At 34.0% G+C, this 17,886-nt stretch overlaps 3 protein-coding genes across 5 annotated transcripts in view; 1 reads left to right on the top strand and 2 right to left on the bottom strand.

Moving 5' to 3' along the window:
- The window catches only part of LOC126812303 (zinc finger MIZ domain-containing protein 1), a 184,840-nt gene extending 184,383 nt beyond the window's left edge, over window positions 1–457 (bottom strand). For all 3 annotated transcript variants that reach the window (XM_050538632.1, XM_050538623.1, XM_056099068.1), the window contains exon 1: window positions 322–457. The gene's annotated coding sequence lies outside the window, so the exon portion shown is untranslated. The remainder of the gene's footprint in view (window positions 1–321) is intronic.
- A 43-nt stretch (window positions 458–500) lies between these two features.
- Window positions 501–8,752, top strand: LOC126812304 (vesicle-associated membrane protein 7). The gene is made up of 6 exons (XM_050538635.1): window positions 501–633; window positions 1,680–1,831; window positions 2,991–3,087; window positions 3,259–3,360; window positions 3,981–4,136; window positions 7,110–8,752. The coding sequence occupies exons 2-6, from the start codon at window positions 1,683–1,685 to the stop codon at window positions 7,302–7,304; spliced, it is 699 nt and encodes a 232-aa protein (XP_050394592.1). The 5' UTR covers window positions 501–633; window positions 1,680–1,682; the 3' UTR covers window positions 7,305–8,752.
- Window positions 8,753–10,405: 1,653 nt separating this feature from the next.
- LOC126812023 (zinc finger SWIM domain-containing protein 8) overlaps window positions 10,406–17,886 on the bottom strand; it is a 40,150-nt gene continuing 32,669 nt past the window's right edge. Inside the window, exons 18-22 of the mRNA XM_050538183.2 lie at window positions 17,170–17,256; window positions 16,654–16,937; window positions 15,022–16,224; window positions 12,919–13,117; window positions 10,406–12,133 (exon numbers count right to left, since the gene is read on the bottom strand). Coding sequence (XP_050394140.1) covers window positions 11,917–12,133; window positions 12,919–13,117; window positions 15,022–16,224; window positions 16,654–16,937; window positions 17,170–17,256 — 1,990 coding nt within the window. The 3' untranslated portion in view covers window positions 10,406–11,916. The remainder of the gene's footprint in view (window positions 12,134–12,918; window positions 13,118–15,021; window positions 16,225–16,653; window positions 16,938–17,169; window positions 17,257–17,886) is intronic.

The raw sequence follows: 17,886 nt of genomic DNA on the forward strand, positions 1-17,886 counted from the left end.
GCAACTGAATCTAAACTAATATAATTTAAAGCAAATATATACTGGACGAGCTTAATTTAATTATTGAACAGACAAGCACAAATCATTAAATGTTGATCTCATTGATAAACCCATCGCCTTGCCTGGATCTTGAAATCGAGACAGCGTCGTGAAAGAGTGAACAGCAGGATAACCAGTAACACGCGAGTCGTGATTATTTATTATTGTTTGGGAATCGTGACAAGTGCGCTAGAATTAAAATGCAGTGACAGTGACCTAAGAATCTCGCGCGCTCTATAGAGATGCAACCACGGTAATATTAATACATATAACGGTACTTACCGTTAGCAGCTGAAATCAACAATTACACAGAAGTGGTATATTTGTAATCAAGGGAGATTCCACGGAATTCCTGGGATAGCCGCTATGATGCGACTTTCGGCATGAAGCGTTTATCTCTTTCATGATGCGATCCAATAATAACCATCGTTACTAATTGGTTATACTACTCTGTAATCTTTATATTGATTGGATAATTTATTAAAGGGACGATACTCTTGTTAAATTTCGGTCACGCCCATTTTTTAAGAAGGAGGAAGGGAGTGAAAATAAACAGTTCTGTTGAATTTTTATGACATAAATACTGGACAATAGGTAAGTAATATAATGTAGATGCATGTAGGCTATTGACAAATATATCCCAAACACCGGAATTTGATCACATCTTAATTTAGTTTTATTACTGTACTCTCTTTTATTTACTTTTTATGAATCTGATTCAACAAGTTCAAGTTTCAGTTTGTCATAATGTCAATGTCATAGATCGTGTCATAAATATTTATTATAAAATATCGATATTTTGTGGCAGAACTGTTAAACATTGCCTTCACGGTTGGTTAGGTAGTGTGTGTTTTATTTATTAATTCATTAAATTACGAATTTTATGTGGAGATATCAGAATCTTCTGTTCACACAATATTACCTGTGTTGAGGTGAAAAGGGCTAGAGTTCAGGTAAACAGTTATTATTATTAGTGTTAGAATAAAATTGGTGAATAGATTCTGAAATTGTCTGATTTTTATTCTCATTATAAGATTTGTATTCAAGCATTGAAAATATATATAACTGACTTCGAAACTTGATTAGAAATTGTATTTTGAGGGGCAGTTGAACTAAAAAGCGCTACAATGTTAAATTGAAAATGACAATTTGGCATAAATTACTGTGATGAGTTGAAATAATGGTGGATTTGGGTAGATTTGGGTAAATCATACTACCCTTGCCATGATATTGTATAGATTTAATGTTGTAATACCTTCCGCATAGTCAAGGGTTACATGTAGGGAATATTTAAATAATAATTTTAAATATTGAATAGAAAATTAGGTTTATGTAGATGTGGTTAATAGATTTTAGCACTATTATTAATTAAATTCTACTGAAAATTATTTCACTATTCAAGAATTATTCAAGTAAATATCTCGGTGTGAAATAGTCTCTCCTGTTTTCTTAGTTAACCTTTCCAATATCACTGTCCAAGTATATTCTAAACATGCTAGAAATTAATGGTGACAGATGTCATTTGACATATAATTCAGGGCTCACAATATTTTCTTGTTTTATGGTATAAACTTTCCACACTGTTAAACTTTTAGTTGAATGATTAATTTTGTACTACATATATTTAATATATTTTTCAGAAAATGACCATAACTTATAGTTGTATATGTCGTGGAACGACTATTTTAGTCAGTCATCAGATTGGCTCAGAAACATACCAAGATGTAGTTGAATCGATGTTACCAAATATTCCATCTAGAAATGATGCCAAGACAACATATACTTCTAACAAGTAAGTATAAGTATATTATTGTCAGATTATATGACCGAAATGACATACAATAATAAAACTAGACAGATGTTTGGTAAAAGTGATAAAAGACAGAATGAAATGAAGTTAAAAAGATGAATTAAAAATCAACTGATCAGTGATTTTAATCAGATTGAAACAGATTATTAGGTATTAAGTCCAATATTGGTTGATGTAACTTTTATTTGCGATTGATGCTTGAAATTAAGCAATGATCAAAAATGGCTGGCCTGATAATAAGGTCAAATCCTCTCTGAAATGAAATTCATCAAAACATCATTGTATTGAACTTATGCCTTATGAAAATATATTCAAAGAAATTAAATAAAGTTACATGTATGTGTGCAATGCATACATATATAGAACTAATTTTATCATTTACCTTCTAAATGTAGATTAACTTTCATATTTTATTAGTTTATATAGTGTATGTGGATTTGAACTAACAGTCATTTAATTAGTTGCATGTTTTATAATTTCTTATTATTTTACATAGTATAGAGATTAATATTTTGTGAAATTAATGCGAAACAAATGTGATTTGGAATAAATGGACATGCTCTCCCACTTAAATAAACATTGTTGATAACAATATGGCATCCTTAAATTTATCAATGTTATTTTTATCAATCACCTTTGTCATGTTATCAAGGAATTGACTACACATGTATCAGTTGTAGTTAACTATATTGGTAGTAAAAATTTCATTTTGATATTACAGACCATATCATTAATTAATTAACCTATTTGGGGTGTGAGTCAGTATGAGATATCAACATAACATCAACCAATCCGTTTAATATCGTCCTTGTCACGTCATAAAAGTGATGTCATTGGCTTTACCAATGAAAAAATTCATTAAATTAGAAGATGATGTTTTATAATCTAAAGATAACTTTTCTTTAGAATGAGAAACAGCAGTAAATATTAAAATGAATATCTAAAACTTTTTATAAAATCTGTAATTTTCAATTGTCTCTTTTTCTTGTCTTACAATTTATTGCTACCTATACATGTAGTTATATTGTTTGTTCCATATCTTTGGAAATGGTTTTGAAAGGGACATTTATGTCTCATAGAATAATATTCTAAATATTAAAAGTTTTTGTATATTTGAGTCAGTGCATGTTCTATTTTTCAGTTATGCATTCCATGTTTTAGTTGATAATGGCATTTTATTTATTTGTGCTGCCGAACCATCATTTGGTAAACAAAAACCATACACATATTTAGCAGAGGTATTTATTTGTATTATGTTTTACTGACATATTATTTGTGTGTACTTTTAGATATTTTCATTTGATTAGATATTTGATTTTAGTAGAGTATTAGTCATAGAGCATGTTTATTTCAATAATTGACTGAACAAACCCTAACCATGTTATAAAAACAGTCTATTGACATTTCAGATAAAAAGAAGATTTCAGAGTGGATCTTTAGCTACCCGTGCAGTGACTGCTAGACCTAATGAATTTAATAGGGAATTTGAACATGTCATGGCAGAACAGATGGTGAGAAACTGAATAGAATATAAAGCATAAAACTATCAATGTGGAAGAAATTCAATTGAAATGTATTTACATGTCATCAAATTTATTTCAAATAAAACACAAAATATACGTATGTTTCAGTACTAAAAATTTTATGGTAGAATAATGCAAGAATGATGAAGCTTTTATTTTATGTGCAAACAAATTTTACTTTAAGGACCTGCAATGCATTAATAGATAATAAAGATTTTGTTTGATGTGTGAGAAAAATACATTGGCAGACACATGGCTTTGAGTATGTTTGTCTGGTGAACCGTTTTTCTCTGTGTCCAACACCAGCATGATTGAATTTTAATGATCTAAAGAATGAATATTTAAGACATGACAAGGGGTGTTCATAGTTAATACAAGAAGGATGAAGATTTGATTTTATAGTCAAAAATAAGAACAATCATTAATGCGGCTGAACTGCCAGTAATACGATGATTGTATTTAATGTGTAGGGAAATACATTGGCAGACACATGCCTTTCAGGATGTTCGTCTAAGTGTCATATCTTAAATATTCATATTTTTGATAATATTTAATAATATTCAATTTAAAAATACATGGAAAGTTATTTTCTTTTTTGTTATTTTCAGGAGAAGTGTTCTAAAGGTCAAGGTGGCCAGATGTCTGTTTTACAGAGTCAAGTTGATGAAGTTAAAGGTGTAATGAGTCAAAATATAGAAAAAGTTTTGGAGAGAGGAGAAAGGCTTGAAGATCTAATAGATAAAACAGATGAATTACAGATGAATGTAAGTATAAGCCATTTCCATAACCCAAAATATCCAGAAAAACATAAGGATGCAGAATCTGCTATAATCCTTCCAAATAGAATTCACTTTGGCAGGCTACACAGATATTAAAATGGGGTCACAGCCACACTATGCTTTTGGTTTGTCACCAAATCAATATGAGCTAGTGGATATCAAGATGAATTTTTTTGTTTTTTTATGCCCTTCACAGTCTAACATATCTTTAAAAAGTTTTGGCGATCATGTTTGATTCGACTCCCTTTTCTATTTCCATCACTTTTACATTCCATCACTTTTACATTTTAGGGTTAGGGTTAGGGTCAGGTATTTAAGATTAAAACCTATAAATTCAGCATTAGGGATTTAAGATTAAAACCAATGAGTAAGACAAAATCTTCAACAACACTGAAATATTAAGACACAAAAATGGGAGTCACATCAAACATGAATGCCAATGTTTGTTCTCAGTTGACTGAACTGACCTCTCATTAAGCCAATGAAAGTGTCCTTCCAGCCAATCACACTGGCTTATTACATTATATTTCAAAAGGAAAGTATATCCAATGTAGTGTAGATCAATAATGGAAGTAAACATCTGTGGTTAATTAAGTTGATATAAATAATGATGTACTTGTTTATATCTATTTACAAATATAGTAAAAAGACTCGATATCATGGGGGGTGTATCGTGGCCTAGGACATCAAGATGCCTTGAGAGTAACCTAATGTTTCAAGCAAAACATTTTGGTGATCAAGACGTGGTTTGCAATAGACAATACAAAGCAATAGGTAAAAAACCCAACAATGTTCATATTGACTAAACGTACCTCCATCGGATGGGCAAAGGAGAGCTGATCTGGAGAAATATTAATGAATTAAGTGTGTTATGTTGTGTCTTTAGACTTATATACTATTCAAAAAAAGTAGGGGATATTTGATTTTTAAGTGTTATTAAAGTCACCTAATGAAACTGACGAAGAAACAAATGACAAAATGAAATGAAGTTCACATTCATCGATTTATTCCAAATGATCGTTAGACTAAGTAAGGCACAGACTGACCATTATAAGGGTAAAATGATACCCGGGGTCAAACAGCAAAGTTACCACAGCATCACAACCAAGTCAATAACGGGTAAATCCTCCTCTGTTTGCCAAACAAGCATTGATCCAACGTGGCATACTCCTAATGAGACGTCTAAGGTCATTTTGGTCCAGATTGTCCCATTCCTGTTGCAACGCAGCAGCAAGTTCTTGGACATTGGCAGGACGTTGTTGACGTTGACGTAACCTCTGTCCAAGCATGTCCCAGACATGCTCGATGGGGGAGAGGTTGGGACTCACTGCTGGCCAAGGTAATGTGGTGATGTTCTGTTGTTGGAGGTAACCTGTAACGATCCTGGCCCTGTGACATCTTGCGTTGTCATCCTGGAAGATGAAACGGCGGCCATGACGTCGTGTGAACGGCACAACATGGACTGCCAAGATGTTGTCCCGGTAGTACTGGCCTGTAACACGCCCTGCAACAACATGTAAAGCCGTTCTTCCAGCAACAGTGATGCCTCCCCACACCATAACAGAACCACCCCCAAATCGATCATGTCTGATGACGTTAACGTCTTGGAAGCGCTCGTTTCGACGACGCCACACCCTCCTACGTCTGTCCAAAAAATCAACAGTGAACCTTGACTCATCTGAAAACATCACATTGCTCCAGCGTCGATTATCCCAGTGTTGACGATCCCTACACCAACGACGTCTTGCCTGAATGTGATGATCTCTCAAACAAGGGATCACGCGAGGACGTCGGGCGCGAAGGTGACCCCTATGCAGTCGATTCTGAATCGTCTGGCCACTCACTCTCACACCAGTGTCTGTTTGAAGACGAGCGCTGATCTGATTTGCTGTGATGACACGATTTCTCAAGGCCAAGGTACGGATAAATCGATCCTGGGCTTGAGTTGTCGCCCTTGGTCGACCTGAGCGTGGTCTGTCCTGTACAGATTGTGTATCACGGTATCTGGACCATAGCCTGCTTATGACAGACTGAGAAACATTCATCGTCCGCGCCACAACCGCCTGTGTTGTGCCGATCTGTAGCATGCCAAAGGCACGTAACCTTTCATTTTGGGTAAGCCGACGCATATCAAAATTTGTTTTCTGGTCACTAAAACAATTAAACTGATGTTTCCACCCTGGAATTCAATGCCACAATGACTGTAACATTCAAAGTCAGAGTCGTGCAAATCTTGGGTTGGACCCCCATGATGATCCCAAGCATCACATGCATTCCATGCGGTAGCTATTGATGCGTTTGGGCGTCACATGTAACTGGAAATGTTTCTTCTGTTAGGTTCTATAGTGACTTTTTTCGTAGTCATTTGCATATTTTAGTATTATGCCCCCAAAATCAAATATCCCCTACTTTTTTTGAATAGTATATTATTCTTAATTCAGTTATTTTCTGTATGTATTACTTAAAGTATTACTTAAAGTAGCTCTGTCTCTAACTCAATATCATCCAAAGTCTTTAACATTGAAAACACGCACTATTTGTCAATTTGTGATCTTACCGGGAAAAAAAAATGGGCTTCTGATATCTAATATTTAAGACAAAATAAACATTTTACCATTGGTACATGAATCGTGTACCATAATGCGTTTCAAAGAACGAGGCTGGACATATTCCACAAGTCATTCAAAAGGTGGCGATATATTCTTACCTGGAGAGCATGTGCAATAAATACTATAGGTGTAGACTGGAATTACCAGACGCTAGAGATTGCAGTTTGATTGGCGTATTTTGCCAAACATAACTGATTAGAAATTACAGTAAAAACAGAAACGATTGAATTTGAATCAGTTTATATACATTCATATTACATTATTATATGCGTTGCGACCCATTTGTGTCAATTTCTAGGCCCCACATATTAGCGATTTAGCTCTTTTAAATAAAACTGTTCTATTTCAGTCAATGGCATTCCAAAAAACATCCAAGAAAATAGCCAAGAAATATTGGTGGAAAAATACCAAAATGACACTGATATTAGTTTGTGTTGGTTTGGTAGTGATTTTGATCATTATTATTATTATATTGTATTCAACACACGTTTTACCACCAAAATCTGGTTCTGATTCGAAAGCTGTGACTACTGCCAGTCCTTAACTCACCTGATACCTGTCTCAATGTGGGTAATAATTCCCGGTACAATTTGTGCTTTTACCATCAATTTATCTGTATTCAAATTTCTAAGTTACTTTACTGCAGAACCATCTACTTATTATTCAGTCATAGTTAAGGTGATTAAATCACCATTTAATCACATCTAATTAGAAGAGTTACCATTAACCTAGTTTATGTTTTGGTTAGCTAATTTTATTTATCCCAATGTCTTCTAAATCTCTCATCTGTTATATGGTTATAATGATCAAAATCTGTATATCAATAATCTATATATATATATATCACATGGGTATGGGTATTTGTACATTGTATATATATGTGTGTATACTAATTTCTAGTGCATTATTTGTTTACTAACATAATCTAGTTTGCATAAATATGTGCTAAATTTACATTTTGTATAAAGTATTTGCCATAATGATGATGATCAAATTATATTCTTTTGAAGATTGGCTTGCACAATTAATTTATATTCTGTTACGAAAACCCTAAAAATTGACTGTCTCCAATGTTTTATGTTATCATGTTACTTTTGATTTAGACACTGTTAACAGACATAGTCGCTCATTTAATGTGGATGTATATATATATATTGTCATCTCCTGCATCCTTTATCGGTCAACGCCTATTAAAATAGTTCTTGACAGATATTGTTCAAATTTGCAAAGTTATTTCCCCCATTTGCATAATTCAAACTTATGAAAGTTCTTGATAGGATTGTCTGAGTTCAAATTTTTTTGGATCGTAAAATGCTTAAGAAATAAGTAATAATGTGAGAATGCATGTAATTTAATACAACACTTTAAACAAAAGCAGGTTATCCCCCCACCCCTCCAAAAAAAAACAAACCCCCAACAAACTTTGCACAAAGTACAAAAAAGTATTAATGCTAATATGTATGACCAGACCTAATGGTATTCATCTCCTGGAATTAGAAGAAGTTTTGAATCATGATAAACAAGATATTTAGAAAAGAATTATATATTTTTTTATATACACTGCACTGGGCCTACTAATTTAATATTTGGATTTTAAGTTGATATTTCTTATATTATTATCTGTTTGATTTGTTTCTTGAAGGTATTGTTTTGTTATTTTTATAGAATTGTTATATTATTAAATACAATATTATTTGTTTTAAATGGAAATTTGGTGCTAATAACTGTAAATTTTTAATGTGTTGATACATTGTCTATTAATGTGAACGAATTCATTCTGCTCAAATTCTAGATGAAAACTTTGAATGTATTATCGTTTTTTTTAGAAATATATTTTGCAAAATTTTTTATACTACGGCTCTGAGATAATGGAATTATGAAGGGGATTTGGTTGTTGGATACATGTTTGTATTTGCAATATTGTATATTTATCGTTTTTGCTAAAACATGACAATATCTCGGAAGTCATTATCAATAAAATTCTGCACCACATTGATTGGTTGGGTTAATTTTCTGCTGTAGACTAAAGGGGAGTAACTCTGGTTAAGGGACAGCTGGTTAAATTTGAATTTCATTAATTTTTTATTGTTGAAATAATGCTGTGTAGCCTAGGTCATTTGGATACTAACAGAGGTTGTATTTTTTAAAAATAACTATGCAGAAAATGATGGAATTTATGTGGTATGTACATGTTTTCTACCAGTGACATGGCCAGCATATCACACCAACACTGAGCAGAGGCGTAGCCGTGAAATATATATTGGGGGGGGGGGGTCTGCAACCCTAACCCCTAACCCTATTTTAAAACCCCTAAAAAATATAAACAAACACCACGTGGCCATGCTGTCTACACAACTCGTTTGCTGATAAATATTTGGTTTAGGCGATAATGTTTTTGGGTACATGCGATTCACTCTGATAAGTGGCAGAAAAAAATTAACTAGACACAATTTTATGGAACACAGTTACTTTTCACTTCACACATGTTTCAAGGATGATTCTCTCTTTTTTTATTTTAGCAATGTAAACCATATTGGGATATGTACAGGTTTTATACAGATAGAATCTTAACTAACCCTAATAATTGTTGTAAATAAATAGGAGTTAGGGTCTACTATGTAAATTTTTTTTGTGGGGTCCAAGTATATTCAGACCCCCCCAGAAAAAAAAATTGGGGGGCGGGGGTCGCCCCCCCCCCATGACACTGAGCACATAGAGCATGGGAAGCAGTTTCTGATGTATGGAAATATGTGCAAGTGGACTTTTGCACAAATCAATTAGATCCTTGCCTTGCAAGATGGCCATTTCTAAAACACGGCATATCTTAACAACTTATATTTTCAACTTCCAACAGGATGGCTAGTAGGTATTTATCTAGTGGAGATCTAGATTTGTTTATGTTTAACACATATAAAAAGGTACTGGGTAGTTCAGTTTTATGTATAAGAATTGGTAGGAGCTATGGAATGCATAATGTTGACTCTTGTTAGCAAACTGCCCTACCCCACAGAAGAAAAGCTTTACACTGCCATTCAGGCTCGGCCCACATTCGTTAGGTTTAGCGCATATGTGGCCAACAAGGAAAGTGTGCCCCATTGTACCTGTGTGCATGTACAAATGTGTTGGATGAGTCATTAAACCCAATTCCATTGAATATATTGCCTCATGAGTGGCATTTATTAACAGGTATGTTTATTTTATATAAAAAAGATACAGCATGAAAAGCTTAGTGACAGTTCTTGGGGAGGGGGAATAATATGCTAAGTTTCATAACCCATTTGACACCTTGCACCCACTACTGGACAGTATAAGTTTATACTGTAAAATTAATCTGTGCTGTTATTCCTGACAGTGAGTTACTCCACTCATGGTTCACATCTAAGAGAGGGAGAGGGATTAATACAGTGATTATAAAACATTTTGATATTGTAGACAAATCTCAACATAGTTATAGCTCTTTAATGAATTCTTAACTGATCATCTCTTGTTTGTGATAACTCTCAGTATTGAAATGAAAATATGCTAACAAAAGAGACTATCCAAATTGGCGACCTACTGTTTAGTCCAACTTTCTGGGAGAACATCTGATCAACTGGGATTGAGAGACAATAATGTCTTTGGTATAATGAATTAAAAAAAAACACAAAACGCTGCATTCATTTATTTGATGATGGTGTTATTTCAACAAGAGAAAAAGGACGAATTTCAAGTAAATAATGTAAATAACAATAAATCCTTACAGGTCTAAATCACACACACATGAAATTACTTTCTTATATATTCCAGATTTTACATAGTAACATAGTAGTTAAGGGAAAGCATGAAACAAACACCTTTCTCTTTGATTAAAATGCCTAGTACAAATACAAAATAAAATCTGTTCTGAGGTTTGATTCCTAGAACACCATTCTCTAAACAAATATCAACATTCTTCATAACGCCATGTCTTGGACAAGAAGCTTGTATTCCTTTTAAAATTTATGGTGTTTTAGGGACCAAATTAAAGTTAGAAATTTTCATATTAATTTAACAAATCTACAAGGCATTAAAACCAAAAGAGTATTGCTGTAATGCTTCATATATTTTCTACTTACATATGTTACGAAACTTGGGATTAGTACAAGATAGTAACTTCCATTAACTGCAGACTAAATTGATGGATAATAAAAATGTATACTTTTAACAGGATCAGACTTTCTGATTGTTGGTTTTTTTTTAAAAAAAAAAACCAATGTCCAAAACAATGAGTGATGATCAATTTCTAAAAATTACCTGATTCATGATATGATTGTTTTGTTGGTGTGTTTTTATAAAAGAATAAATTTATTCCGGTTCCGATCTAATTTTTGGTACATTTATTTACATAAGTTCCAATAAAATCAAAATATGACAATGGTTCATTGTTGTTTTTCTCAAACTATTTCTCTTCAAAGATGGCGATACAGTGTTTATAGATATAATGATTTTTTATCGGATTTGATGGCAACATATAAAATAAATAATTTAAAGAATTCTGACTCTGACAATATATTTTTTTGTTTCAAATAAACCTAATACACAATTCTGTCAATTCAACACATTCAACCACAAATAAACTGATGGTTGTATACAAAATAAAGGATAATGACAAATAAAATGATTAACAATGGTATATAAATATGAGCATTAAATACACACATAAAGAAAATTAACATAAATGGGGCAAAAAAATACAAGAATCAAACTTCAAGAAAAAAAAGCTTCAACAACCAAAAACTGGTTTGCGACAATACATTAATATATCTATATACTTGGTTACATGTGATAATGTTAATACATGCATTAATACATTTAAGTACTATTACATATACTTTAGACAAAGAGTTAAAAATGATGACTATATGAAAGAATACACAACTAATGATAAATGTTAAGAATTAATTACGTAATGATTTTAATCTAACAAATGTGTTTTCATACTTTTTTTTTTTCTCAACATTTTTACTCCCTACGTATTTCAGCTTTTTTTTTCTTTATTTTTTTTACACACTTTTATTTCTACCTCTTCTTTGAAAAAATATTTGGTCTAATTTATAAACTACACATAATTTAAACACTGTTTATGTTCTTTTAAGATTATGAACACACAATCAGTTTTAACCTAACAATAATTTTTGTCATACAGTTCCAGTTGCAAGGCCATTTACAATACGTTGCCACAGTTCTTTACGACAGGATTTAGATCGCCGTAAACTCTGTAGAAGTTCATGAAACTGTACCATTCCCCCTGGTGCCATGTAGAAAGCATTTCTTGCTCTGCATACAATCGTAACAAATTCATCATAATCAGCTTGAGTTATATGGTGTATCCTCTGATGGGCACATTGCATAAACCTAAAATACATACAAATGCTGATAAATATCTGTTTTAGATTTGACTTATTTAACATGTTTTTACTTAAAAGTAAAAACCCTTTTTCAGGCAAAAAAATACTGCACATGATGCAGGAATATTGAGACTATAGCAATCGTTAAGAAAAAGAATCACAAATTGGTCTAAAGGCAGATCATTTCTGTAAACAATTGTTATAGCCTTAGATAAGGAGAATCTAACATATGGTACTTTATAATCTAATACTTTATAATCGATGTGGAGAGACAGAGATGGGGTTTAATTTTATTTCATAATTTGCTTGTGCATAGGGGTCTTCAGTAGTGGGAGGAAACCGGAGGACCCTGAGAGTACCCACAAGGTTGGACAGGCAACCCTAGTCCTTGTCACGTATAAGCGGAAAATTGAAAATCACGCCACTTGACTCTATGATCTAACCCGCATGTGTTAATCATTTGGTCACCCAGTCCATCCTTAATGAATGACGAGAATCTAACATACTTTATATTGGACGAGGAGAATATAATATTTCATATTTGATGTGGAGAATGTAATATTTTATATTCAAAGAGGAGATTGTTGTATTTTATATTCAAAGAGGAGAAAGTAATATTTTATATTCAATGATATTATAATCATTGAGAAAAATCTAACATATTCTATATTCAATGAGAAAAATCTAACATATTCTATATTCAATGAGAAGAATCTAAGGTAATTTGTATACAATAAGGAGAATCTAACAATTCACGTTATTTAAACCAATAATAAAACAAGAATTACTTACATTTGTAAACATTTCTGGAAGAGAGAATTTAGAATGTTGGAGCGTAACTGGTTAGATACATGAGTTGGGTTGGTAGGATGTGAAGTGTTGTTATGTTTAGCCATAAATCTAGCAGCTTCCATTGCCAAATCATACAATATATGAGGACTGACTACAGCATTTACTGCACTTGCACAAAACTGTTGAATATAATATGTTCCTGAAAAATAACAAATCACATCATAAATTAAAGGCATATCTTAACAAGGAGTATTTAAGATGGACTGACTGAAAAAATATCCAGTTTAAAGGATATTTAATTGAACATCCTGAAGTTGTGTTTTCAAATTAACCCATGGTTTTAGTCAGTAAAACTAGAGTCTTTTCAGTATTATTTGGATATTTCTGTTTGAAATAGCTGACACAGTCAGGTCTAATAACAAAGGCATGTAATTCTGAGATTAACAAGTCAAATTATATTTCTTCAAGGGCACGAGACGGGGAGGGGGTCAGCAACACTCCCTTAAAAGAGTAGCAGAGAACGGAATTGAATTGAATTGAAATGGAGTTTAACGTCCTACTGTTCTGCTCCTAACCTGGGCTAATGAAGACGGGCATACGCCATACAGTGTGCTATGAGGGAAATTTTGCCCGGACAGCGGCACTACGGCCTACTCTTATATCGAATTCCAACTGCCAAGGGATCTTTTACGTGCACGCCAATGTGTACACGGGACCTCGGTTTTTCGTCCCATCCGAACGACTAGACAGCTTTCCTTGTCAGCCCCTACGTCCTGCATCACTGACAAGGGAGAACCACGCCGGAAAATCTGGATGAACTTTCTCGGCCAATGCAGGGATCGAACAGCAGAGAACGGACAAGCTGGCCAATCTGTGTAGCCAATGGATCAAATGTTGATGCAGGTGGAGAAAAAACACAAAGACAGGTTGCCCTGCAACGAAATATACGCCCACAGCAGCTAAATCGTCCGAGCAGTCGACAAGGGTTGTCACATATTATTTCATACAGATGAGATTATAATTTTTGTTGTTTGAGGGTTCACAAGGTTCTACAAACTGAAACAAGGGCCTTAACCCCCTGGAAGTGATTTACAGAAAATTTTGAAATTTGACAGGGTTTTTCATTTTACTAATTTAAATAATGCATATTAATATTTCATACTTTTGTCATTCGAATGTTCACAAGGTTCACAAAGTAAAACTAGGACCATAACTCTAGAAATAATTGACGGAAATTGCTCAAATTCAATAGACCTCCGTTTCACAAATTTAAATGATGCATATAAATTTCATACATATTGGATGACAACATTCATCAATCAAGCATTAACAAGGTTGGACAAAGTGAAACAAGGGCCATAACTCTAGAAGTAATTATTGTAAATTGCTGAAATTCAATAGGTTTCGTGGTTTCACTAAACTAAATGATGCATATAAATTTCATACAGATCGGATAACTTTTGGTTCACAAGGTTCAACAAAGTGAAACAAGGGTCATAACTCTAGACGTAATAAACAGAAATTGCTGAAATTCAATAGGATTCTTCTTTTCACTTATTTAAATGACGCATATAAAGTGCATACAGATCGGATGATAACTTTTGGTTTTGGAGCGTTCACAAGGTTCAATAATGTGAAACAAGGGCCATAACTCTAGACATAATAAACGGAAATTGCTGCAATTCAATAGGCATCTTCTCTTCACTAATTAAAATAATGCATATAAATTTCACAAAGATTGGATGATAACTTTTGGCCTAAGAGCATTCACAAGGTTCAACAAAGTGAAAAAAGGGCCATAACTCTAGACTTAATAAACAGAAATTATTGAAATTAAATATGATTTTTGATTTCAATAATGCAAACAACATATATCAATTTTAAAACAATCCGATGATAACTTTTGGCGTTTGAGCGTTTACAAGAAATTGTGGACGATGGAACGGGCTGACGGCATTATACGACCACATTTCGATGTGGGCGTATAAAAATAGATGTTTAATTACCCCATACCATATCTTAAAAGGGATGAAACAATGGGTCTGTATTCTTTGAAGTGTTGGAGGTTTGCGTGGAATGTGGAAGATGTGTAAAAATACTTACCTAGTTTCATGGCAATGCTGAGAAGCCATTTGACATCTTCACCATACGGGGGATTTCTAGCATATTTGGTTTGTGGACGATCATCATGTACTCTTCTAGCCAACATCTCCATAGCCGACATACCAACTCTAAACGCAGCCATCACATAATTCAGTTGGACTGGATTTTGTGAAAGAGAATGAGCATGCAATTGTTGATTACTAGCAGCTTGTATCATACCAGTGTTTGTAGTATTACCAGCCGCGGATGTAGTATCAACTGGACAATGGATGGAGTGTAAATGTCCAGTTGAAGTACTAGTTAGATTCTGTACAGTGTTAACCTGACAACCGGGTCCTGCCTGATATACCTGTACTGTTGGGCCCATAGGTCGTACAGGTGATGTGTGATATACTGTAGCATGGGCAGGAAGGCTTTGCATATTGACAAACTGGGTTGGATTCTGGAAGGCATACGGGGCCATGTACGCAGGATGGATACTGTGTATGGGTAAATGATGTTGTGTATACTGGTGGGTGAAGGCAGCAGGCACTTGTTGCATGTAACTATATGGTGGTACATATGAATGAGGTAGCTGGGGATGATGGGGTCCAGCCTGAGAGATCGGATAAGGAAGAACAACAGTCTGGGGAGCCATCTGACCGTTGGGTTGTGGAAGGAGTTGAGGACTAGCAGAAACAGGAACTTGATTTTGTGGTGGAGCTTCACAGTATGGTAAAACGTGATGAGTTGCTGGACTATTTCTGTCAGGCGTATTACATAATGGTGGTTGTATGACAGCAGTACCACCAACGTTATTATCTAATTCAGCTTGTTGAAGTAAATGATTGTTGGTTTCGCTAACATCTGTACTCTGAGCCACATCCTCAGATACTTTATACCAATGTTTAGCTACGTCAAACAAGACTTCAGGGAAGACACCTCCACCTTTAGCAGCAGTTTCTACAGCTAGACAAGCTCTCTCCAACATCTCTCTACTCTGTTCTTTACATTGGAATAAAGCTCTACTGACTTCTGTAGGATTCAGAGCATGGGCATGTGGTAGACAAGATAAGGCCAGTTCTGCAGCAGCCTTCACCATATTAGGATCACGACCTCGAGAGGCTCTGTCTGCCAAAGACGCAACTTCAGGTGGCGTAAGATGACCTTCCCATGTATCTATTAGAATTCTAATAGCAACACTTCCAATATCCATAGCTTGACCTGTAAAGATAAAATAAAAATTCATCATGATGGGGAATGAAGAGATTAAAATTTCGTCTTCATCTTTAATATAGATATATTTGTTTTCTTCTTTAAATCAGAGCTAAAATTTAACTTATTTTGTTACATTTTAATCAACATAATTTTGAGGAACAACATAATTTATACTTGGCCAATAGAGGTATGAATGGGCATGTGGCAAAGCCAAATATCTTGTATTGTGCTGATAACACTGTCCCTATAACCAGAACATAACTTTCTCCTGTCTGATGATTGATTGATTTAAATGTGAATATGAAAGACAAGTCTTGAAGTTAGTTTTAAACCATGCCTTGGAGACTATCTAGAGTGTGAGAAATCAATTGACGAAACTAAAGATGTTGTAGGTGAAGAAATAAACCCTGTTAGTTAAGATCAATTCATGATTACCTGTTATCCATGACACATGTGACGAGTAGGTTCGAGACAACCAATTTGGTGATACACAGTTACTGAGTCCTAGAGCATATAAACCAATTTGGAATGCACAGATATGTAGATTACGATGAGGACCTGGTGGATTACTGTTACTGGTTGGTTGTGTGAACAGAGACGTAGAACTATTACCGCCTGCTTTTGTTAAAACAGTTTTGGCCAATTCAAACATAAAATGTGCTGAAGCTTCAGATGGTTGGTTTGGTACAGTTGGCATGATACGATTTTTACCTTTAAACCTGTTTATAACAAAATGATAATACTCTTTAATCAAATAAATATATCAAAAACATTTCATCATGACAATACAGGGGTAAATCCAAATTTAATATTCTTTATAAGTTTAATATACAGGTTTTTGTGGTGACACATTTGATATGGAGTTTCACTGGAATCAAGTTGGCTGCATTTTTTCCAAAATAGTCATTAAAACAGTGATTTATTCTCCATTTAAAAATAGATTATGCTTACCTCAAACCCTTAACATTAGGAGTAGAGCTTCTAGAATCAACAACTATATGAGGTGGTAGATTTCTATTTACAAACGGACTTGGAGGACTAGAAATATCAATATTCAAATTGTTATAATATAAAGAGTTTGATAAAACAGATATTGCAGACCTACCCTATCCATCACCTGCAATGGTGTGGTAAAGGTGGTAAGTAAAACATACTTCTTGATTGAAAACCTGAGAAAGGGTTTTAAATAATGTAATTACAAGGATTAGAATAATGTCCATGATGTTAAAATTCAGAAAATAATGTTGTCATCACAGTACAATGCATAATACAGGCTACTCTATGGAATGGAATAGAGAGAGAGAGAGAGAAATGGGGTTTAACGTCCACTCGACACAAACTAGGTCATTTCGGGACTAACATGGTTTAATTTTATTTCAAAAATTCGCTTGCGTGTAGGGGTCTTTAGCAGTGGGAGGAAACCGGAGGACCCGGAGAAAACCCACGAGGCTGGACAGGCGACCCTACTGATTGTCACGTACAACCGGGGATTCGAAACCATTCGGCTACCCACCACCCCCGGAATAGAATAGAATGGTGTAATTATTTTTTTCTATGGCTATGTGTGTAATGTGATCTCAAGTTTTGTCTCATCCATATATAATATTAGATACTTCCTTGTCAGCCCCATTGGAATCAACGCTGAAAAGTGGTAACCCTACAAAAACA

This window comes from Patella vulgata, chromosome 2, assembly GCF_932274485.2.
Source record: "Patella vulgata chromosome 2, xgPatVulg1.2, whole genome shotgun sequence".
Taxonomy (NCBI): Eukaryota; Metazoa; Mollusca; class Gastropoda; family Patellidae; genus Patella; species Patella vulgata.

Excerpts from the sequence above, each read along its gene's own strand:
- LOC126812304 (XM_050538635.1), top strand. The coding sequence starts at position 1,683 with ATGACCATAACTTATAGTTGTATATGTCGTGGAACGACTATTTTAGTC. Across the intron at positions 1,832-2,990 it reads ACAACATATACTTCTAACAA|TTATGCATTCCATGTTTTAG; the intron begins GTAAGTATAAGT and ends TCTATTTTTCAG. Across the intron at positions 3,088-3,258 it reads CATACACATATTTAGCAGAG|ATAAAAAGAAGATTTCAGAG; the intron begins GTATTTATTTGT and ends TTGACATTTCAG.